General features: G+C 40.0%; 2 protein-coding genes across 4 annotated transcripts in view; one reads left to right on the top strand and one right to left on the bottom strand.

The window, feature by feature from the left end:
- The window catches only part of lig3 (ligase III, DNA, ATP-dependent), a 52,161-nt gene extending 45,697 nt beyond the window's left edge, over positions 1 to 6,464 (top strand). For 2 of the 3 annotated variants that reach the window (XM_059655189.1, XM_059655187.1), the window contains one exon: positions 4,671 to 6,464. In XM_059655189.1, the coding sequence (XP_059511172.1) occupies positions 4,671 to 4,904 (234 nt within the window). In that variant the 3' untranslated portion in view covers positions 4,905 to 6,464. Of the gene's footprint in view, positions 1 to 334; positions 1,355 to 4,670 lie in introns of those variants that run through there. The other variant, XM_059655190.1, reaches the window with a different exon arrangement.
- A 3,558-nt stretch (positions 6,465 to 10,022) lies between these two features.
- On the bottom strand, positions 10,023 to 16,953 carry LOC125464683 (hydroxycarboxylic acid receptor 2-like). Its single transcript, XM_048557369.2, has 2 exons — positions 16,917 to 16,953; positions 10,023 to 13,737 (listed from the first exon to the last, which is right to left on the bottom strand). Exon 2 carries the CDS (start codon positions 13,717 to 13,719, stop codon positions 12,730 to 12,732), a length of 990 nt encoding a protein of 329 aa, XP_048413326.1. The 5' UTR covers positions 13,720 to 13,737; positions 16,917 to 16,953; the 3' UTR covers positions 10,023 to 12,729.
- Positions 16,954 to 22,915: the final 5,962 nt, after the last annotated feature.

Here is a 22,915-nt window from a genome sequence, read left to right as displayed (position 1 = left end):
TTATGAAGCCCAAGTTTGAATGCTCTTTGTGTTACAATCCTGCCAATGATTGAACAAAGATATCTTAACACTTAATGATTCACTGATCAACATGCAGATTTCACATTTTCATGCAAGAACAAATTTTATTATTTAGCTGAGAGAAGAAAGATTTAAAAATGTCGTGGGGACAGTTTTTTTTAAAACGGTGTGAAATAAAAACCAAAAGAACTGTGGATGCTGTAAATCAGGAACAACAAAAGCAAAGTTGCTGGAAAAGCTCAGCAGGTCTGGCACCATCTGTGAAGGAAGGGTCACTGGACCTGAAACATTAACTCTACTTTTTCTTTCACAGATACTGCCAGACCTGCTGAACATTTCCAGCAACTTTGTTTTTGTTCCTGTTTTTACAGTGTGAGATTAGGATGTGGACTAAACTGCCAGAGCAGGTCGTGGATGCAGGTATAGTTACAACATTTAAAAGACATCTTGGATAAGTACATGAATAGGAAGGATTTGGATGGGTATAGGCTAAACGCAGGTGAGTGGGACCAGTTTAGTTTAGGACCGTGGTCAGCATGGATGACAAGTTAGACTGAAGAGTTGGTTACTGTGCTATATGACTCTCTATGAAAAGAATGTCCTACTACAATTTATGAAGACTTCTTTAAATTGAGTTCAACTTGATAGTTCTGCTCCAAGAGTCCCTTTTTTCATCTTGCATAATTTTGAAAGTTCATTCACTTTGGGGACCAACCCAGAAGTATGTCACAGCCTCTGAATTCATTTGAATTCTCCTTGATATTCCAGCTACTTTTTGAGGTGTGAAATTTCAAGGGGATTGTTCCATTTAACTTCTGACAAACCGATGTTTTGCTTTTGTTTGAAGGCTTCTGGACTATGAACCATTAAGTTTAAACACATGCTTCACTGTCTTCTTCCTTTGGGATTAAAACAGGAGGGTTCTAGTTGGCTGTTCTGTAAAACTGCTGGTGCTGCAGCTGATTACCAGCTCCTGGCAGATGCTTTCTCCTTGCCTGTCCCAAGCTAACACATTACTGGCTGCTTGCTTTTAGAGTAAACACAGGCAGGCGAATTAAACAGAAAAGCTTTAACCTCTCAGCCCATCTTTATGGCAACCTGGTAGCCTTTGGAATAGTGCAACAGAAATGCAAATTAATTATTAATTACTTTCCACACAGTACTTCAATTCTGTAACCTATATGAATGATTTCTATCTCTAATGGAGTATTGCAGTTCACTCTCTCAGAATTGCTAGCATTTATTGATAATAGGCATCCACAAAGAGATTGATATTCAATATTTACCCACTATCAATTGCGACCTCATTGGATAGCACATTAACTAAATTTTTAGATCTGTTCAATTTGCATTTACTTAAGATGCACTAATTTCTTAACCAGATGTTTGATCATTTTCCATTTAACTTCAGTTACCAAAACACGTTGTAAAAGATGAGCTTAAAAAAAAGCTTGCAGCATTTGTAAGCATTCTCTCCGTGTTATACCATTTTAAAAAATCTGTGGGCATATCCTGAGGTCCCCTCGTTCTTCCAAATTCTTTCCAAGATACCATTTAGTCTCTATCTCCTGACCCCTTCTGCTAAACCTGTAATTTCATGCTGCTTCTCTGTATTAAACTTCCCCTGTCTGCCAACCTGTTGTCTGAAAAATGATCATTTCCCGTATTTTTTTTATTTCCTCCCCTTTAGCCACCTTTTATCGTAGTTGACACTGATCCTCTTATTCCATGAGTTGCAGTTTTGATAAACAGCATTTGACATCTCTGTCATTCTAATATCCTGATGCTTGAGACCCAAATCACGTAGTAAGCTTTAACTCCATATTTAAGGCTGCAACATTGCACTGTATTTACCTGTGTTGATTGTTCTGTTTATTGATTATCTATGAAACTGGCAACTGCAGAGTTGTTGCTAATTTGTCACTTGTACTAGCAGTTTAGGGCTACTGGTGTGTATGGAGATGTGCATGACATCTTGCATTGTAGCATTTTATTATTTCTCCCATGTTTTGTATTGTCCTTGGCCAAAATCTCTATCAGACTTCTATCCGTAGTGCTGTATAGCTGGCTAAAGTTGGAAGTTGAACTGGAGTGATGTATATTTTTCCTGTACCTGCCTCTTTAAAATCTCTCCGCAACTCCAGCAGTTTTAGACTTTCTCTTAATACGTGCAATGCCCATAGGTCATGTTTTGAACTGCTCACTACTGTGTCAGATTTGTCTGAAGCCAATTGCACTTTAACAGCTGCAGCTGTGTCCATAAACCATGGATGTGCAGAGCTCAACACACCCCATTACTGCTCTTACAGAAAATAGTGGATGCAGGATTTGGGTGTGGCACATCCAGATTTAGGGTTCCAACAGTATTTTGCCTGAAGAGAGTCTCTGCATCATTACGAAAATTTGGGCCTGAAACTGTACTGTGGCGTGGACAGTATATCGCAATTCATGGACCAATTACAGCTGTCTGGAACTGAGATGGCGTTGGTGCATCCTTATGAAAAAGGTTAGGGAATGCAGCTTAAAACAATTAAGGCAGAATTTACCTTGTCCAGTAGTTTCTGCTGTTCTTAATCTGGCAGTTTGATATTTCTCATCCTTGTTTCGTCCGAGTACCAGATGCCGTGCAAAATAATCTTCTTCTAATGCCAGTACACATCTGGTGGCCTCCTGAACTGCAGTTCCCCAGTGGGTAATCAAATCAACTTACAATGTTCTAAACATAGTTTTGGTCCAGAAGGTGTTTGGTTCATCTCATGAATGTTGTAAGCTATAATTCTTTTGAAAACAAATACTTTTCAGTACATTGCCAACAGAAAATAGGTAATGTGCATTTTAATGATTGGCTTTAACTCCGAACGCACGTATCTTTTTTTTAAAAAAAACAGTTTTCTAAAGCCTTGGGACTCTGCAAGGGGTTGATAGTGTGTGTTGCTGAATCCTTCCCGTGGATATTTTGAAATATGTAATATATTGCTTCCCCTACACCACTATTGAGCCAGAAAGTAAAAACACGTGGATCAGAACATAATTCATGCTGAATTTATATCTGATGGCAACAGCTATCATACTTAATCAAGAAAATAAAAGAAACAAACTCTTACGTTTGTTAGTGCTTTTCACAACCCGAAGATACTCCATAATGCTATACAGCCTATGGAATACTTTTAAAATGTAGTCACCATTGTCATGTAGGAAACACAGCAGTTAATTTGTGACCACAAGCAGCAATGAGAGAACAATAATTGTTGTCTTTTTAGTGATATTGATCACAAGATAAATTTTATACAAGTCATTGGAGATAATGCTTCTGTTGTTCTTCAAAATAGTGCACAGGATATTTTGAAAGAGCAGAGGGACTTTGGGTTTAACATCTCATTCAAGAGGCACATCCTCTGCATTTACCACTCCCTCAGGACTGCTTTGAAATACTAGTGTAAATTTCCGTGCTCAAGTCTAGGGAACTATGTTAATGTTTATTTTATACATTAGAATACATTCTTTACAATTTCACCTTGGTCCAAACTTCTTTTCCTCAGCTGGTGTTTAAAGATCTGCTCTTTCCCAAATGCCTTCCCTCAAGATGCATCTAAAACTGAGAGAATTGCACAGTCCCAGCAGAAGCACCGATGATGACATTTGTAACCTTGGGTTAACCTTAGTGTTGACAAACAATAGATCCAAGATTTTCAGTGGTATTGGGAATTTATTTTCTGAACCTGCTCGTGTTTATTTTGATTTCTGTTGGGTGATACATTTGGAGGTAATGTCATACATAATGCCCGTTGTTCTACATTTTCATTGTGAGCTCAGCGTGACAGCATTTATACTGCAAAGCAGTGTAACTCACCCACCCCACAATTTGTTCACCAGAGACATGGAGTGAATTTTGCATATTTTAATGGGATATGGGATGCCAACCCAACGTTAATGTGGTCTGCCAAACTTACATCCTTTATACAACTTGGAATTAAGCTTGTTGCAGGCAGATAATGGCCAGTTGATATTTGGCTGCATAAGAAGTTTGTTTCCCAACTACACACCTTTCCCTTTTTTTATACTCAATCATGGGATATGGTCTACACTCACTGGGCCAGCATTTGTTTGCATGTTGTTAATTACCCTTGCAAAGCTCATGGTGAGCTGATCTCTTTACTGCCATGGTGCATTTTATGTAGGTAATTCCACAATGGTGTTAGGGAGTGAGTTCCAGGGTTTTGACCTAGAACAGTAAAGGAACGGCGATATATGGTGTTCCCATGGGGTTTTTTTTAAATCAAATGCTTTCTTAAAATCCATTTCGACCTCATCCATTGCATTCCCTTTGACAACTTTCTATTACTTCAAATTTGAGTTGACTATCCATAATTAACTCAAAACTTTTCCAAGTGTCTGTTGACATTTTTGAATGGCTAATGTTTATAAAGACTTGCCCGTCATCAGCATTTGAATTACCTGGACGTTCCTTGAGTAAGGGTGAAATGTTTGCCCACCTCCCAGGTAGTTATTGCTGTTTTTTAGTTGACTGAAGTTGAGCTAGACACGACATTTTTACGTGATGATAAATATTTACAACTCAAACAGAAGTTGTTCAGAGGCTTTGAAAAATTGAGACCTCCCTTTTCACAGGATACTTTTTTTTTCCTCAGACCCTGCTGAACATATTTACTGGAGTGAAGCTTTATTTGCCCAAATCAGTGCAAGACTACAGCAAACTCCGCCGGTACTTCATTGCATATGATGGTGACCTGGTTACAGAATATGACTTGGCTACAGCAACGCACGTGGTTGGTGAAGCAAAGGATAATACACACGCTACAAAGGTCTCTGTGAATTGGATCTGGGCGTGCATCAAAAAAAGGAGGCTGGTTCTACCATGCTGATAGATTTCATTCTGATATCTTTCCAGCTTTGAAGGGGTAAAGTCTCAAATTTGAGATTTAAGTACTTGTCTAAAATTTCTTGGGACATCTAATTTAGACTTCTGTGTCATGGGAATGAATGATATTAGCACATTGGAATTCTGTGCTAGCTGTCATGTACACATCTGTAGACTTGCCTATTTGGAAGAACTTGCAAAGGGATTATGCAACTGTTCTCACTTTATTTAACACTCCTTTCTGGCAAGTGGATGATTTCTGTAGTGTGGTGCTGTAGTCAAGATGATGGGAATGTGCATTCCAGTTGACAGGCCTTGCAGGACACTAAAGAGCAAAGTATGAAATGAGATCTTCTCAAAGAACATTGGTTAGTATTTAAACTAAAAGAAATATTGTATTTTATTTGTGTCTCAGCTCGCCAATGCCCCTAAAGTTCATCAATTTGAAATGACTTTTGAAAATATAAATGCATTTGTATGTAACATGAACTTTTGATTCTTGAGCTTATTTTAAAAACTAAACATGAAAAAGGATGTGGTTGAAGACAAAGGTTCAGGTAAAACTTCACAAAATGTATCTTTTCCTCTTCTCGGTCCAATGCACTGCTTGATGTGCTGCTTAGCTGTCTTCCTGTAGTTGATCCTTGGGCCTTTTGCTACATTAGCTGGTCTCCATCAAGTTGGGGATTTCATAAATTGTCTGAGTCCTTCCTGATCTCAATCACTCCACGGTTAGCCCTGTGGGCATTAGTTAAAGATTTGGTAGTGATTTCTCATCCTGTGATGAAATAAAGTCAGGACACCTGGATAAGAAGTGTGTGGAATCATAATCTGGTGTGATTTGATACCTGCATGGAATGATGTGGTGCAAGCTGAAGAAGTAGGAAATAATTTCTCTACTACTTTGAATATTTTGAAATTGTTTTTCCCAGTCCAAGACTAGCCTATGAACCACCAGGTATTTCATTTTGGATAGGCAAGGACTTAGGTTATTGTTGGATTCCTGCCACAGTATTCCAGCTTGTGCAACCCATCAGGCAGCCCCTTAAATTACCACTAATAAGTTGGTTGTTTATTTTAAGCTACTCTTCTCTTAAAGTACCATCATTTACTTCAACCACATTCCCCAACAACCTCCCATTCACAACCTAACAGGTATCCAGTGAAATCCCATTTGCAATAATGTAAATAAGAATTTGGGTAGGGATTTTGGGCAAACCTTCCAAGTTTCTTTTCATTTGACTACGTTTTCCCTAGGAGTTTGTCTGAGGGGAGTGATTCTTGTGTCCCAATGGTGACGGTGTTTGCTGACACATTTTGAATTTGTCAAAGTTAATTTTGTTTTTAGACGTTCAGACTTTGAGGAATTGCTTTTTATCAGTTTCTGGGTTGTTGCAAGGATCAGCATGTTGTGAACAATTGGTGCTGGATGTTTGTAAATAGCATACTTTTGAAACAAAACAGCCAAAACTAACTTGTCGCCTCTTTATGTGGATATGTTTAATAATGCAAATGAGGAGCCAAGTTAGGAGCAAAAATAAAATTGTTAAGTCTGTGCAAACTGCTGGTTTTGTTCTTTGTCACATCTGTCAAAGGCTCTCTTTTTTATTTTCCTGCCCACTGGAACTGTTTGCGAGATGGTGGAAACAGTGAAATGGAAGATAGAAGGGTGAGAAATATTGATGCAAATGAAGATAAAGATGAACAGGGAGGGAAGAGAAAGGATAAGGGTACGTAGAGGGGAAAGATTCTTGAGGAAAGAACACAAGGAAAGTGAGGAAGAGGGAAGAAAATATAGAGACGATCATGGCTGCACACAAGGGACAACAGACAGGATGGGCAAGTGTGATGGGTGAAGGGAAAGTATGTGACAACGCTTATCCACTGAGAATAGTGGAGACCAAACTTTATGAATTAAGGAAAAGGGACAAGGGGGAAAAGTGACAGAGAAACATCCACCAGCTTAACCTAACACAGACAGGCAAAGCAAATGACATTAAATAAATGCAATATATTTAAATAGAGAAGAAGTGCCGATCTCGAGGTACAGAAGAACCTGGGTGTTCTGGAATCATGAAGTTACTAACACAGAGCAAGTGATTAGGAAAGTAGGTGGAATGTTGTGAGGCTTTGGTGAGACCATATTTTGGAGTATTGTGTACAGTTTAGGTCTCCTAATTTAAGAAAAGGGATGAAAAATGTCATCAACAGTGACTTGCTGTAACCTGCTCAGTGATGTGCAGTTTGGGTTCCACCAGGGCCACTCAGCTCCTGATCTCAGTACAGCCTTAGTTCAATCATGAGCAAAAGAGCTGAATTCCAGAGGTGAAGGTGACAGCATTTAACATTAAGGGCACTTTCGACAGAGTGCGACATCAAGGAACCCTATCAGAACTGGAATCAATGGGTATTGGGGCAAATTTCTCTCTATTTTGAGTCATACCTGGCATGTAGGAAAATGGTTCTGGTTTTTGGAGGTTAGTCTCTCTGCTTCAGGACATCTCTGCAGAAGTTCCTCAGGGCAGCCTCGTAGGCCCAGGCATCTTCACCTGTTTGATCAATGACGTTCCCTCCATCATTAGGTCAGAAGTGGGCATGTTCACTGATGATTACACAATTCACATCTCCTCAGAACTGAAACAGGTTTTGTTCAAATGCAGCAAGATCTGGACACTGTCCAGGTTTGGCCTGACGAGTGGTGAGTAAGGTTCACGCCACACAAATGCTAGACAATGACCATCACCAATAAGACGATCTGCCCAATATCCCTTGACATTCAATGGCATTACCATTCACCGGAAGTTCAACTGGACTCGCGACAGAAATAGTGGCTACAAGAGCAGGTAAGAAAGTAGGAATGCTGCAGCAAGCAACTCGGCCCCGGTTTTCCCAAAGCCTGTGCACCATATACGAGCCACAAATCAGAAATGTGATGGTATACTCCTCACTTGACTGGATGAATACATCTTCAATAATATGCAAGAAGCTTGATACCATCCAGGACAAAGCAGCCTACTTGATTAGCACTACATCCACTCCCTCCACTACTGATGCTTAGCAGCAATGTATATTATCTACGAGATGCATTTCTACCAAGATCATTAGACAGCATCTTCCAAATCCACAACCACTTCCATTTCAGAGGACGGGCGCAGCAGATAAATGGGAATGTTACCATCTGCAAGTTTCCCTCCAAGGTTCTCACCATCCTGCCTTGGAAACATATCATCGTTCCTTCACTGTTGCTTGACAAAATCCTGGAATTCCTCCCCTAAGGGAATTGATGTTCAACCTACAACACATGGACTTCAATGGTTCAAGTGGACAGTTTGCCGCCACACCACCAGGGCAGCTAAGGACAGGCAATGATTGGTGCCCAGCCAGTGTTACCCATGTCCATGAGTGAATAAAGAAACGAAAAAGAAGGTAGAAATATGTTAGAAACAGTTCAGAAAAGGTTTATTTGACTGAGACATGGGATGTGGGACTTTTCTTCATGCAGGAAGGTTGAACAGACTGGGCCTCCTTTGAACTTTAAAATGAGAGGTGATCTTATTGAAACATATTAGATTTCAGTGGAGCATGCATTTATCAGAAGAAGGCCTCTAAGCTCCTTGTGCCTACTCTTCCATTCAATGAGATCACGGCTGATCTAATTATACTGTGGTGACCCTCTGATAAACTTATCCCTCCTTGCTTATCGAGAGTCTATCTACCTCTACTGTAACAATCTCCAAAAACACTGCTTCCACTGCCTTCTGAGAAAGGAAGTGCCAAAGACTCAACTCTGTGAGAAAATCCCTTTGAAAATAAGCTTTAGTTCTATATTCTCCCATAAGAGGCAACATCCTTTTCACAGCCCCACTGTCCAGATCCTTTGGGATCTTGTATTTCAATCAATTTGCATCTTATTCTTCTAAACTTCAGTGAATACAAAACTAGCCTGTATGATACTTGCCTCAGGGCAAAGTTCTCTGAACTTTTGTGTTTTTACAACCTTCCTTTAAGTAAGGAGACCAAGATTGTGTGCACTGCCCCAGCTGTGGTCTGACCAATGCTCTGTCTTAACTCTAAGCATAACTCTATACTTTTTTTTATTCGGTTTCCCTCGCAATAAGCAACATCATTCTACTGCCTTTCCTCATTACAAGTTGTACTGACCTTTAGCGATTTGTGCACAGAGGCAGCCAAATTCCTCAGATTTGATCGGGTGGATTCCGAAAGAACGTTTTCTCATGTGGGAGCGGCTAAGAGCAGGGGCACAGTTTAAAAACAAGGGGTCTCCCTTTTAGGATGGAGATAGGGAGAAATGTTTTCCCTGAAGATTCTGAATCTTTGAAATTCTCTTCCTCAGAAATTGTTAGAGGAGAGGTCTTTGAATATGTTTAAGTCAGAGATTGTTCAACTCAAGTGTTAGTCAAGAATCCAAAGTTATTGAGAGTATATCGGAATGTGGAGCTGTGACCACAATTGGATTAGCTACGAAATCATTGATTGGCAGAACAGACTTGTGGGGCCAAATGGCCAATTCTTGTTCCTCATGTGTCTGTTGAGGAACATTACATGATCAGATAATGGGAACTCCAGATGCTGTAGAATCCGAGATAACAAAGTGTGGAGCTGCATGAACACAGCAGGCCAAGCAAGGCCTAGGCCCGAAACGTCAGCTTTTGTGTTCATCCAGTTCCACACTTTTTGTTATCCATGATCAGATAAAACATGTTCTGAGGAAGTGTCACCAGACCCGAAATGTTAACTCTTTTTTACCTTCACAGATGCTGTGATTTTGAAAATTACTTGACTTCTGTTCCTGCAGATACATCAGTACCTCTAGTGATCTTGAAAGATCAATCCTTGGTCCCCACTTATTTTTCCTCTCTATATCATCATCTAAATGTTACAACATGGGGCTAGACAGCTGAGCCAGATCGGCCCTTCTCCCTCTGTATTTGCAACGTAGTAAAATTTAAACCTTCAAAGAACAGTTATTCCAATGGTTTGAAACAAGACTTTTTGAATAACCAATCCTTGACTTTGCAGATAATTAATCTGAGACACCAGTTTTGTATTTTAAGCAAAAGATTTAATAAATTAAATACACAATAATTTTAGCAGAGGAAAATTAAACAAGTCATTTTATGTCTATGCTGTAAACCCAAAACATTTGTTTTCAGCACTCAGTCATACAAAAAACAGACAAACAAGCACACTTAAAGCATATGTAAAAGAAAATAACATAACTGGCCAGATTACTTAAATGGTTTTCATGATGCATCGTTTCACAGGTGTAAATGTGGACTCCTTGGTTTCTTAAGACGTCAATCAGAGTCACCTTTTTAGTTCACTTGAGACCTGGTAGTAATGCTTATAACTCAGCTTTCTACTCTCTAGGTTTCTGAAAACCTGTGATGGGAGTTAAGCAGGGAGTTTTCAAAGTCTTCATATTGTGCTATCAGATGCGAAACCTTTCTCCTTGAAAAATATAGAAGTTAAACACTTCAAATGTAGCCCCACCCTGATCGCCTTTTGCTGAGGCCTCATTTGCCATTTAACATTTACCTGATGTTTGAAGATAGGGTTTCTGCCAGACTTGCCAGAACCAATCCCTAGGTACTGTCTGTTAGTAGTCAACTTCTGCTATCTATTTAGACACAATGCTAATCCTGGAGTGGTTGCGTCTGTAAGAACATTTTTAACCAAGAGTCAACCTGCAATTAACTTGCAGGCTTAGCCTTACAAACAAATCTTGTTTGGCCTTTTCCTGTGATAGGGGTAGGGTTAGTCCCAAAACCCAAATGTAATTTTAGCCCACAGCTCCAAATCAACATTGATAACATTAAAAAAAATGAAAGGTCAGTGAGGTTCTAAATAAAACACTGCTTTTCATATTATTATTGGCAGAACCCAGCTCTACTTCACCACTGTCTTTCAGCACCTGTCAACTATCTCTTAAATTGTTAGATGGCTTGTCCAGTATTCAGAAACTATTTCCCTTCAATTGAAAGGCATAAGCTGTTGCCTTTGATCCTCACCACAAACTATTCCTTTGCCACTAACTCTCTTCCTGTCCCTGAGCACAAATTATTTCGCTCAGTTGGCGGGACAGCGATGCAGTGCGATGCCAACAACATAGGTTCAGGTCCTCACCATCTGAGGTTACAATGAAGGACTCACCTACTCAACATCTTCCCTTACTTGAGATGTGATGACTAATGTTAAACCACCACCAGTTTTTTCTCCCTCTCCCTCTCCCTCTCCCTCTCCCTCTCTCCGTGATGGGAGTTGTGTTACAACCTTTGGAATACACTATTATCAATTCTCTCTGTAGTCATCTGGGACAATGGTGACTTTTCCTCTCCCTTTTACTCAAGTCTGAGCCAATCTGTTCATGATCTTCCAAATAAGGTCCCGAGCCTATATCTATGTTATCTCAAAGATTGCCCCTTTTTGCCCCTCCGTACCATCGACCCGCTGCCCCCTCTAAAGCTTATCTGTCGCTGAAACCCTCACCCATCCCTTTTTTAAACTCTGGACTTGATTATTTGGACGCACTCCAGAAACTTCAGTTCATTTAATATACTGCTGTCCTTTTTAACAACTTACTTGAGGCTTTCAATTTTAAGATTTTGAGTTGTTGGAAATGCCTCAGGTTTGGCTCCACCCTATTCCTATAATTTTCTCCACCCTCATACAACATCCTTCGTCACCTTCCTTCACATGCCTTCAGCTGTCAAAGCTTCAAGCTCTAAAATCTTGTTCCTAAACCTCTCCACATCTCCTTTCTCCTTTAAGATGCTCCTTTAGATCTAATCTTTTTACCAAATCTTTGCCTGTTTGCCATAGTATTTCCTTTCATGGCTTGGCAATTTTTTTTTGGTAGTTTCTAATGCAATAGTGTTTCTGGAAACATGATTTTTAAGTAAAATATCTTAAGTGGTAGTTGATTAATTTTTCCGCACCGCCCCATCCATGGTGTCAACTCCAGCATCTTAAACATTCACTCCTTCCACCAATGACCCACAGACAGCAGTGTGTACAAGATGCATTGCAGCAACTCACCAAACCTCCTTTTGACAGCAGCTTCCACTCCTGTGGCCTCTATCACCTAGAAGGACAAGGGCAGCAGATCAATGGGAACACCATCACTTGTACGTTGCCCTCCTAGCCACACACCATCCTGACTTGGAACTTTATCAATACTCTACTTTTGCTGGATCTTGGAGCTCACTTCCTAACAGAAATGTAAGTACCCCTACATTCAAGGACTGTAGTAGTTCAAGAATGCTTCTGACTTCCACCTTCAGTTATAGATTGATATTAAATGTTGGTCTGGCAAGTGGTATTCACAGCAAAGACCACTGAATGTCGTCGGTTTGCATCAATCTGTCTTCTGGAAAATGGAAGAAATGCATGTAAAGGATTACATAATCCAGACCAGCCAAGAAGCTGTGTTACAAGCCTTGGATTACACTACTGAATGACCAAATGTTGCAGCAATAAAGAGAAACCACAGTTATAAAGGATGAGGAAACGGCTGATGTAGAAATTGGTAATACTAAAAAGACTGGAAGGATGTCTGACGCAGAATTTATTACATAGGGCAGTCATAAACTTTTGCAGTTTGAGTAAAGAACAATGATTATTCAAAGTAACATTTATCGATTGGATGGGCATGCAGATGTAGAAGTTCAATGCACTCTTAACACATATGACTCACTTCTGTTATAACAGAGAAGTCAAAAGTGAGTCAATCTTGATGCTGCTGCAAAGTTTACTGGGATAAGTTGTCATCCCAGCGTTCAACATTCATTGTTGCTAACAGACATGTATCACTGCTTTGTTTCATTTACACTCTGGTTGCTACTGACTGGCATAGGCTTACTAAAATATTTCCAGGTTTTCATGATTTCATTGAACTTTGATCTATATTTCGTGCCAGCGTAGTAATAGACAATTGGATTCAGAACACCATTGAGATAAAGGCAGAGAAGGCTTGAGTAGTAAGCAATGCCAAGTTTTTGGAAGAGTGAGCAGTTGTTGCGATCCACAGTAGCAATCAAAAAACGTGTCATAACTGGAGGGAAAAAACAGAAAAGGAAGATAAATAAAACCACTTCCATCATCCTGATAGCATGCTGGCCCCTTTGTTGTGATTGAGATGTAAGTTTAGAATTGGCCAACTCCCTTCGGATTAACATTGTTGACACTAGCTGAGATCCAAATGGAATCATAAAACCCAAAACAAAGAGTATAATGGTTGATGGTAATAAATTGGCTGTTATACTTTCTTCATTAAAGCTCATGCAGTGCAATTTTCCGTTCAGTTCAAAAATGCTGATTATAAAAAAAGTTGGACTTATGACACCACAAGTTAGCAACCAGATTATCACACTGAGGATGATGGTACATTTCTTGGTAATTCTCTTTTGAGACTGCATAGGTTTGATGATCATGTAACACCGGTAGCTGCTGATGCACGCCAGGAAAAAGACACTTGCCAAAGCACTGGAAGAGATGGAGAATGCTTGGAGTTTGCACATAAAGTTTCCAAATACCCAATGGTTGTCATTACTGTAGTAAGTGATCAAAAGGGGATAGGTGAGTGAAAATAGCAGATCACCCATGCACAGATTGAGCATCAAAAAATCAATGGGAGTCTTTTGTTTTATACGAAAGCACAAGATCCACAGAGAGAAACTATTGAAGCTTGCAGCTAAAATGAAGAAGATTGCAAGTGCTGGAGGCATCACCGTTACCAGGAACTCCTCATCGAACAAACATGTTGTATTAACAGCAGCTGTAGCAGATTCATTGCCCATCTCTTCAGCTGCAGCAACCTATATATTTAAAAGAAGAGTTCCATATATTAGCATTGTTGAAAAATATTTGTTGAATTATTATTGACCTTTAGTCATTTTCTGGTTGGGTTGAAAAATGAATTTTGGTGATCATCTTGAAACAAAGGCATTATATGTGAAAGGGTGGTGGAAGGTGGTCTCACTCAAAGGGAGTCCCCTTCGGCATTTGCATAAGATGCAGATAATTACTGATATTTTGCTTCCACTTTTATAAGCCTAGGAAGGAGAGAACTGCAGGGAGACCTGAGGAACATGTCAAAGATTTATCAAAATTAATATTCAAAAAGCAAATTTTATGGACTAAATTTCAAAGACAAAGTTTGCTTTCTGGAACGTTTAAAGGAGATATTGGAGAAGATAACCATGTCATGCGTTTGTCCCTTTTGAGCAATGAGTCAAAAGATCATTGAAACAAGCCCCAACCTGGTTTGAAAGCATATAAATCTAAACTGATATTTCACCGCAATGCTGAAGCAATGCTGCAGTGTTGGACAAGATGTCCTTGGGATACAAAGTTAAGTGAAAGATCTACCTGCTACCACAGAACTAAACACTCTTTCTCAGATGTCAGAATCCAATGGACCATTTCGAACAGTGGCCAGCTCTGCAAAATTGCCTCACACATGGACATTATCCTTTTGCTTGTTCCAAATTGACTGACTCCTGCCTCTCATTTTAACTGTGGGCTGTTTTATATCATATCCCTCCAAATTAGGTTTATGACCATTATGTGCATGACTTTAACCCTGTCAAATCTCTATCACCCAACCATTTGAGAGAAGAAGCTTCTTCAGAATTATCTCTAGTTCTCTCAGTTTCTGACACTTGTCAGGTCATCTCCTTTCCCCTCCCCTATCTTTTCTCCTCTACTCTCCTTTTTCTCTCACCCATTCATCCACCTTTTGGCTCTTCCGTGCCCTTGGTCTTTTCAGACACTTCCAAGAAGCAAGGCTGCCTAGTGATACACTGAAGGATGCATTGACCACAGAAGCCTCCAAAACTCAGTTACAAACCCAATTTGCTGAGGAAACGTGTCACCAAACTATGCACCCATTAGTAACATTCACAACTGTCCTCTATTCAGGCAATGAGCAATAACTGTCTTTTCTCCCACCCAAACTTTTCTAAGCTAATGAAAGAAATTAGAAGACGCCTGCCCCAAATTTGAGATCAGCTCACACAGCATGAGAATTCAGTACAGGTCTTTGAAATCTGTATGGTTTAGTAACACACCAAGAACATAATTAACTCTCAGCCAAAAAAATCTCCAACCATTCACTTCCGAATGTAGAGTCAAATAAAGGATTCTGCAGGACACAAACAGAAATTGCCGGAAAAGCTCAGCAGTTCTGGTAACATCTGTGGAAAGAAATCAGAGTTAACACTTCAGGCTGAGTGACCCTTCCTCAGAACCTCCACAGATACTGCCAGACCTGCTGAGCTTCTCAAGCAATTTCTATTTTTGCCTCTGATTTGCAGCATCCGCAGTTGTTTTGGTTTTTATAGAGGATTTTGGAGCATCAGTAAGTCTAGAATGAAACTGATATGGTTGTATTTTACAAACAGCACCTGAACATAGTTCTCAAAGTACTTTATGGTTTATTGTGAAGTCCAAAAGTTTATGTCAGCAAATCAGGCAGAGATATTACATGCAGTAATATCGCAAATAGAAATGGGCTTGATGACCTTTTGATCATTTTAGGAGATCATAAGAGTTCATGAAACAGTCTACAAACCCTGAAGACGAACTTAATTGTATTATTTCCTTCATAAATTGATGGAATATTACCGTCTAACCCTTTATGAGCTGACTGCCAAGCTGATGAGGGAAATGACAATGGGTGGTATTGTTTGAAATGGGAGTTAAAGATGTATAAAGTCAGATTGGATCTGAAAGCAAAGGACAATGAAGGGTCTTTGTTAAACTTGGTGAGTAGAACTACCCACGATATTAACTCATTCGTATGTAGATGATCTTCACAAGTGGTTTCTCCATTTTAATTTGCATGTGTGGCGAATTTAGACAGTGAATAGATAACAGAATAACCTTGTAAACTTCAATCCCATCCTTCTACGTGACCCCAGACTTGTGCATGCCAAATAACACATGAGGCAAATAGATCATATACCTCCATCTATTTCCATAGTGGGTTTCTCCTGAAACTTGCATGCCTATCATTAGAGATAATGGGAACTGCAGATGCTGGAGAATTCCAAGATAATAAAATGTGAGGCTGGATGAACGCCGCAGGCCAGGTTGTTTGAAGGTGTCATTCCACGTCGAGTATAGCCAACCAGAAGGCTCTCCCACTCTTACCACCTTCCATATGGATGTTGGAAAGGCTTAGAAGTTACTAATCAGCCTGGATGGCTTCATTATTAATGTATCTTCTGTGATTATCAAGTTCTGGAGTGGAACTTGGAACCAGAGCTATTTGTTTCAGCGGTAAGGGGTCTGCCCATTGCGCCACAACACTTCTTCAACACAAACTACACGTTGCCAAATTTCCTGACAGATTTAGGCAGGATGTGTGAACTGTGTGCCATTAATTCTGAAGGATAACTGGTCATTTAGTTGTGTTTAAAAATCAATCCAAACCATTTCAGATTAATTACCATGCTGAGCAGGTGAAAGATCATCTGTCACTCTGCGGTACACTGGAAACTAACAGATTGAACTGTCTGGCTCCTTCTCCCTCTCATTTCACTCCTTCCATCTGCTGCACAAACATCCATCTTCTCTTGAAGATGCTCATTTACATTTAAATGTGGTTCTATGGACCCTGACTTCCTTCTAAAGCCTCAGTTAAGTTGCCACATATAAACCTTAAAGCCGAGTTTACCAGGTTATTGAAATGTACGTGTATTGCAGCTTGATCTCTTGCATTCTCTCCCTTTATCTTTCTCAACATCTCACCTGTGCCTCACTTTGTAGAACTATTTGTTGCAGGTACTCCTAAGGCCTTTTTAAAGTTCCCTCCTCACTCTCCTGTCCAGTTGCACTGCAGTCGTGTAAAATATTCCCTTTTCTAGTCAACTGAGATCATCTAACGTGAGCTTGATCAGGTATAGAATCAAGTTTCCTTTGATATGCGTTCAGATTTTTTTCCCTATATTTTGGAAATACTGGTTGCAAATTCCAAAATTGATTCACTTACCAGCTTGTGTTTTCCTGTACTTCAGCTTGCACCTCTGGCAGTACTGAGATTAATGGGCGTCAATGTTTGTTTCACAGTCATTCCTGTCTTTCTCAATAGTGATGAAATCGTTTTTCAGTAAAATGCTATCAAAAATATGTATATTTTAATGACTCCTTCCATGACTCGGGACATCCAACTTTGTAGCCAATGAAACAGAAGTCAGATGTAAAGAACGCCCAACAATGTGGTCATCACCACTGAACCTGGTTTTGTGATATTAATTGAGGAATAAATATTGGTCAGAGCACCAGGGATGACTCCCAATGTTTTTCTTTGCAATAGTGCCGAAGGTTCACTTACCTAGCCCACTAGATGAGCTCACAGGTTCTTGGTTTAACATCTCATCCAAAAGCAGCCTCCTCCAGTTAGTGGATCTCTCCTTTTGCAGTGCCCTGGCAGGTCAGCTGAGTTTGCAATATCTTCCTGTACAGCAGGCCATGAGTAGGAAGTGAGCCACTGACCTGTTTGTCAATGCACAAAATGAGGCTGGTGCTGAGACCAAAACAAATGCCCAAATAAATAATATATTTTAAGTTACCATTGCTCTATCAGACCAGGGGGCTGCTGTCTCATTAGAGATAGGTGACTGGTGCTAGTTTAACCTGATGGTCACCATGCCTTAGGCAAATGGGGGGAGGTTGAGAAGGAGACTCCTTCATGGTAACCTCAGCTGGTGCCACACTGTTGGCATCACAAACCAGCTATCTGGCCAACTGTTTAGCATTATGGTAACTCAACTTCTATGCTATAGAAATTATAAACAAATAAATAGAGATAACTTGATGAAATGGGAGGACCGTTCATGAATACATTAACCCTTTTGTCTTACTGAAACTTACAGTAGCAATGGGAGAGCTTGCTTACCTCTCATGATCTTGCCTTGCTGTAGAAAGTGACAGTCTCCCACTGATGCGTTTGTGATTATATACCAAAGATTGATCGAAATCTAATGACAAGACAGTTCTAACAGCCATTGAACTCCTGATTATTGCAGGATCTCTCTTTTGAACTACCTTTCTCTTCTCTCCTGAAAGATTAACTGGCAAGACGGTGCAATAATCTGAATTGTTACACACAAAGTGTCAAGGATAGTCAGCAAAATGGGCAGTTGCATTGAGCTGTGGCTTTTCTTGACTGAACTGCTCTATGATGCAGAGTGAAGCCAATGGTGTGGGTTCAATTCCCTGACTAGCTGGTCACTATCAAGCCCGATCCTGCTCAATTAGAGCCTGGAGGTGTGGTGACCCCAAGGTTAAACTCCTCACCAGAAATATCTGTCTAATGGGAGAGCTGTCCAAAGTCCTCTGGGGATTTGGTGACCCTCTTTTATTAAGGACAAAGACTGACTCCGTTGATCAACAGTGATAGAATTGTTCACTCATCGAGGACTAATAGAGGGACAGTAAATATTTCAGCCTAATTTAGGGCACAGAAAGTAATCAAATTAGAGTGACAGGACCTATACAAGCTTTATTTCTGTAGGAAGGGGGAGAGATCATGGATACTGTGTATATCATTCCAAATCAACATATTTCTTTATTGAGCAGAGAAGTGCATGTGGCATTGAATCTTCCTTATTCACCAGTTGCTGAAGAAATTGAAGGTGACCCACTCAACTGTGAATTGATTTAATTTCTCATTGATGTAAAGCCTGTAATTTTATTTTCTGCACTTTTGACAGTGAACAGAAGGAGGAAATGGATGATTTTAAAAACTAGTGATTGTGGAAGGGATTGTGTCAGTTCTTTTAAAAGCACATTTCTGACTCTCTTTATAAGTGTTGTTTATGGTGCAGTTTTGTCCAATCACCACAGGAAGCAAGTTGCAGGCAGGATGGGACCAGGGTATGTGTATGAGGTGAGATTTGGCTGGTAGCTGATTGGTTCGTGGAGTTGTGACCATTCATCAATGACAAACAAGATCTGGCTGCCAATAACTATGTGGTTGGCTCCAGGATAGCTAGACAGCTTGTGGATGTAAACAATACTGCCAGGAACCTTCAGACATCTGAAAGAGAAGGTGTTTCGTTCTCTCTCTCTCACGCTCTGTTATAACAATCTAAAGACTGGAGGAAGTAAATTTAGTTTCCTTCACTGGTTACTGTAAGCTAGGGCTTTTAACCAGAAATTAAGACACTTCGCAATTTGTGAGCCAGTTGCTTTGTTCCTCCTGCGAGAAGGGGAAAAATAACTGGAGAAAGACCAATGACCTTCAAGTTCTGTCAAGCAAAAAGATAATCTCAGCAAACCGTTTGGACAAGGAGACATTGGACTGTCTTGCAGTTTTTTTTCCCACCATCCATAGCCTCAATTGTTTTTATTTGTATGTGTGTGCATGGAAAACTTTTATAAGGGAATTAGAGTATTAACTGCTAGAGTGATGCATCGACAGTTCATAGTTATTTATCTGCGGCTAGATTCTATTTATTTCTAGTAATTAGCAACTCCTGTCAAGTACAGAAACCTGGCATGTGCTTTCTCCGAACTGGGTCTGAAAAAAAATGCTAAGTTTGGGAGTCTTAGAAAGTTTGATAAAATCTTAACTTTTTTGTTGAGTTCGGGAGTGGCAGTACACGATTTGCAATGTATCATTCCAATGAAATATGGCGTAGAGGAAAGGTTGCAAGAGAATATTGAAAGGATAAAGTTGACCAGCTGCAAGATCTCATTCTGAACTCTAATTTGCTGCAAATGTTGGTGGTCAGTTTGAAGGGAAGCCCTGGAACTTGTTATGCTTGTTCTGAAAGTACTACTAAAACTAAAGTTTTTGCTGTCTCTTTTGGGGAAAAATCGGCAGATTTTAGAAGAAATAAATTTGTTTAATCCATTGAATCCTGCGCAACCCTGCACATTATAAAAAAGGAGAAAGAGGTTGAAGTCCTGAAGATTCAGTTGCATTCAGCCTTAAATCTAGACCTGCTAGAGATGAACAAAGGCTGGGAGAAACAAAAGAAGTGTTGGAAATAGCTTTCCTTTCGTTACTGATTTAACCCTTGGAGAGAAATGCCTGATACTAATGTTAAGCTTTCACGCAGGTGTTGAATGGTACTTTTCTTTCGCTGTAGCAGTAGTTGATGGTGTAGCTGCACAGTTCTTCATGGGAACTGAATGCACCCTGTGTTTGCAAGTTGTTGCTTCAACCTTTCCCCAGGAAGAAAACAATTTCAGCTCCTTGTCTTCCTCCGATTTTTTTTGCTGCCTGTACATTCAGTAAGTGTCGCGAGCCCCAGTACCAGTATGCAAATTAGCCTTCCACGGAGACAATCCCTTCCAAGGGAGCACATGCTTCCCATACCCTCCAAAAAAGCTGAGAGCACAGTTGGAAATGATGCTCTTGACAAAATGGACTTAGTGAGGGTGAGGGGGAATTAGAAGCTGAATGAAAACTGAACAGTTCATGAAGTTAATAGTTTATGAACTGGGAAGAGTGAACTTGGAAGGAGTTGGAGTCTATTAGTTAATCGTTATATGTTAAGAGCTACAAGGGTTGAAGAGATATGGAGAGCGGTCTGGCAAGTGGAGTTGAGGCTGAGATGAGGTCAGTGATGATTGTATTAAATGGCAGAGTGGGCTCAATGGGCTGGATTTGCCTACTCCTGCTCCCAGTTCTTATGGATCATCAGTAATGTGCTGATGATCACAGAATTGTTAAGGTGCAGAAGAATGCCATTCAGCCCATCGTGCCTGTACTGGTCGTGTTACCTAGTGCTGATCTCATGTCTTTTCCCCATATTCTTGTGCACCAGTTCTATCCAAATAATCAACCAATTCCCGCTTGAGTGCTTTAATTGAACCACATCTCCAGGCACAGACCGTGAGAAAATGATGTCAGATCACATGGAGCTGAGAATGGAAGCAGAATGAGGGCATCAGCCATTCCTGCTTCACAATGCCTCTGTACATTGTGTTAATAAATGTCATTAGTTTGCACCAGTATTGTGTCCAATCTTCATTGGTTCCAAGCACCTAGAGGCTGCTGCTGAAATGTACATAGGAGGTAACCTTTGAAACTGATCGACTGAATAGATTATACTTTCCAGGACTCATGAGGACAGCCTGGGAAATTCCAAACAGCTATGTTCTTAGTCAAGTAGCTGAGGTGTTGCTGACATTTAAGAATTATTCATCTTCTATTAAGAAATTGTAGAGCTCATGTATCAAAAGAAAACAAAATAGGGACAATTACAAATTGGCTTGCAAATTTAAAGTACTTAATTTGTTCATGATTAAGAGAATCACAAACTTTGATCTCATTAAAGAAACAAGGCATTTTTCTGTAATGTAATCTTGAAGTGCTGTATTTTACCTAAAAGTTGGAACAGAAGAGGCAATGGAGATGTCAGAGATTGAAAAAGACAATTGTCTGAATGAAGCAATGATTGTTCAAGTTGGGTATATTTTATCTGATAAGAGAATTTACTGTGAGCGCATTTATTCTATTCTTAGGCAGGAAGCTAGGATTTCCTGGGATAAAACAGAAAACATCAGAGCATCTCAACAGGTCTAGTGTCACCTGTGGAGAGATAAGCAGAATTAACATTTCTCCACAGACACTGCCAGACCTGCTGAGTTTCTCCAGCATTTCCTCTCTGTTTGTTTCAGATTCCCAGCATCTGTAGTGTTTGCTTTTATTTATGGGATTTCCTGAATGTAGCTCTCACTGTATTTACTCATGACAGTATTTATAAGCAAGTATTGTTGTTGCTGTAAAGGGGAGAATGATAGTTGAGGAAGGACTCGCTGTGAGTCTGACCAGGCTCTGGTAGAATGAAATGCTTTAGATAGTTGGATTGGAGTTTGGGAACTGTTGGGGTTGAACTTAGAGTTAGTCACAGAAATGATCATTGAGGTCAGCCCAAGCTGTCAGAAATGGAGATTAGTCTGATCAAATATAGCTCCTCATTCAATTTTCTTCAAATCCTCTAATGTCTTATACTTTTTAAATAAGTTTCAATTGCAAAGTTCACGATGACAGATTTGTATTAACTCAATTTGTATTCCCTTCTGTTTAAAACATTGGGAGCTGATGTAACTGACGTGTTTCAAATTTTACAAGGATTCGATAGAGCAGACACATGGGAGTACTATCCAACCACATATTCCCCTCCAAGTCTTACAGCATCCTGACTTGGAACTAAATCACCATTCCTTCACTGCCCCTTGGTCAAGTTCCTGCAACACCTTTCCAAACAGTGCTGCAGGTGTACCTACCCTGAGGAGCACAGTGGTTCAAATAGTCTTCCCAAGGGCAATTAGGGATGGGCAATAAATGCAGCACCTATGTAGAGTCATACAGTGCGGAAACAGAATCTTTCGTGCAACCAGTCCCTGTAAACTAAACTAGTCCCACTTGCCTACTGCTGCTCCATAGCCCTCCAAATTCTTCCTATTCGTGCACCTATCTATGTGTCTTTTAAATGTTATAACCACCCACATCCACTACTTCCTCAGGAAGTTCATTTCACATGTGAACCACACACTATGTTTTTTAAAAAAATTGCCTCTCATGTAATTTTTAAACGTCTCTCCTCTCACCTTTAAAAATGTACCCCCTTGTCTTGAAATCCCCCATCCTAGGGAAAAGATGACAACAAACATGAACTCTTTCTATACCTCTCATTACGTTATCAACTTCGATCAGGTTACCTCTCAACCTCCTACTCTCCAGTGGAAACAATCCCTGCCTTCCTTTATAACTCAAACTTCCATAACTAGCAACATCCTGGTAAATCTGTTCTGAACCCTCTCCAGCTTAATATACTTCCTGAAAGAATTTTTAAAAATTCTTAAAATTAGAACTAGGTTATTTAAGAGTGTCATTAGGAAATAATTTAGTTATTTCACTAATGGTGCAGGGTTCAGACTTTTTCTGAGAAGAAGCATTTTGGATTGAAATATTAACTCTGTTTCTCTCTCTGCAGATGCTGCCAGACCTTTTGAGTTTTGCCAGCGTTCTCT

This window comes from Stegostoma tigrinum, chromosome 27 (assembly GCF_030684315.1).
Source record: "Stegostoma tigrinum isolate sSteTig4 chromosome 27, sSteTig4.hap1, whole genome shotgun sequence".
Taxonomy (NCBI): Eukaryota; Metazoa; Chordata; class Chondrichthyes; order Orectolobiformes; family Stegostomatidae; genus Stegostoma; species Stegostoma tigrinum.
This window is presented reverse-complemented; position numbering and strand designations above follow the sequence as displayed.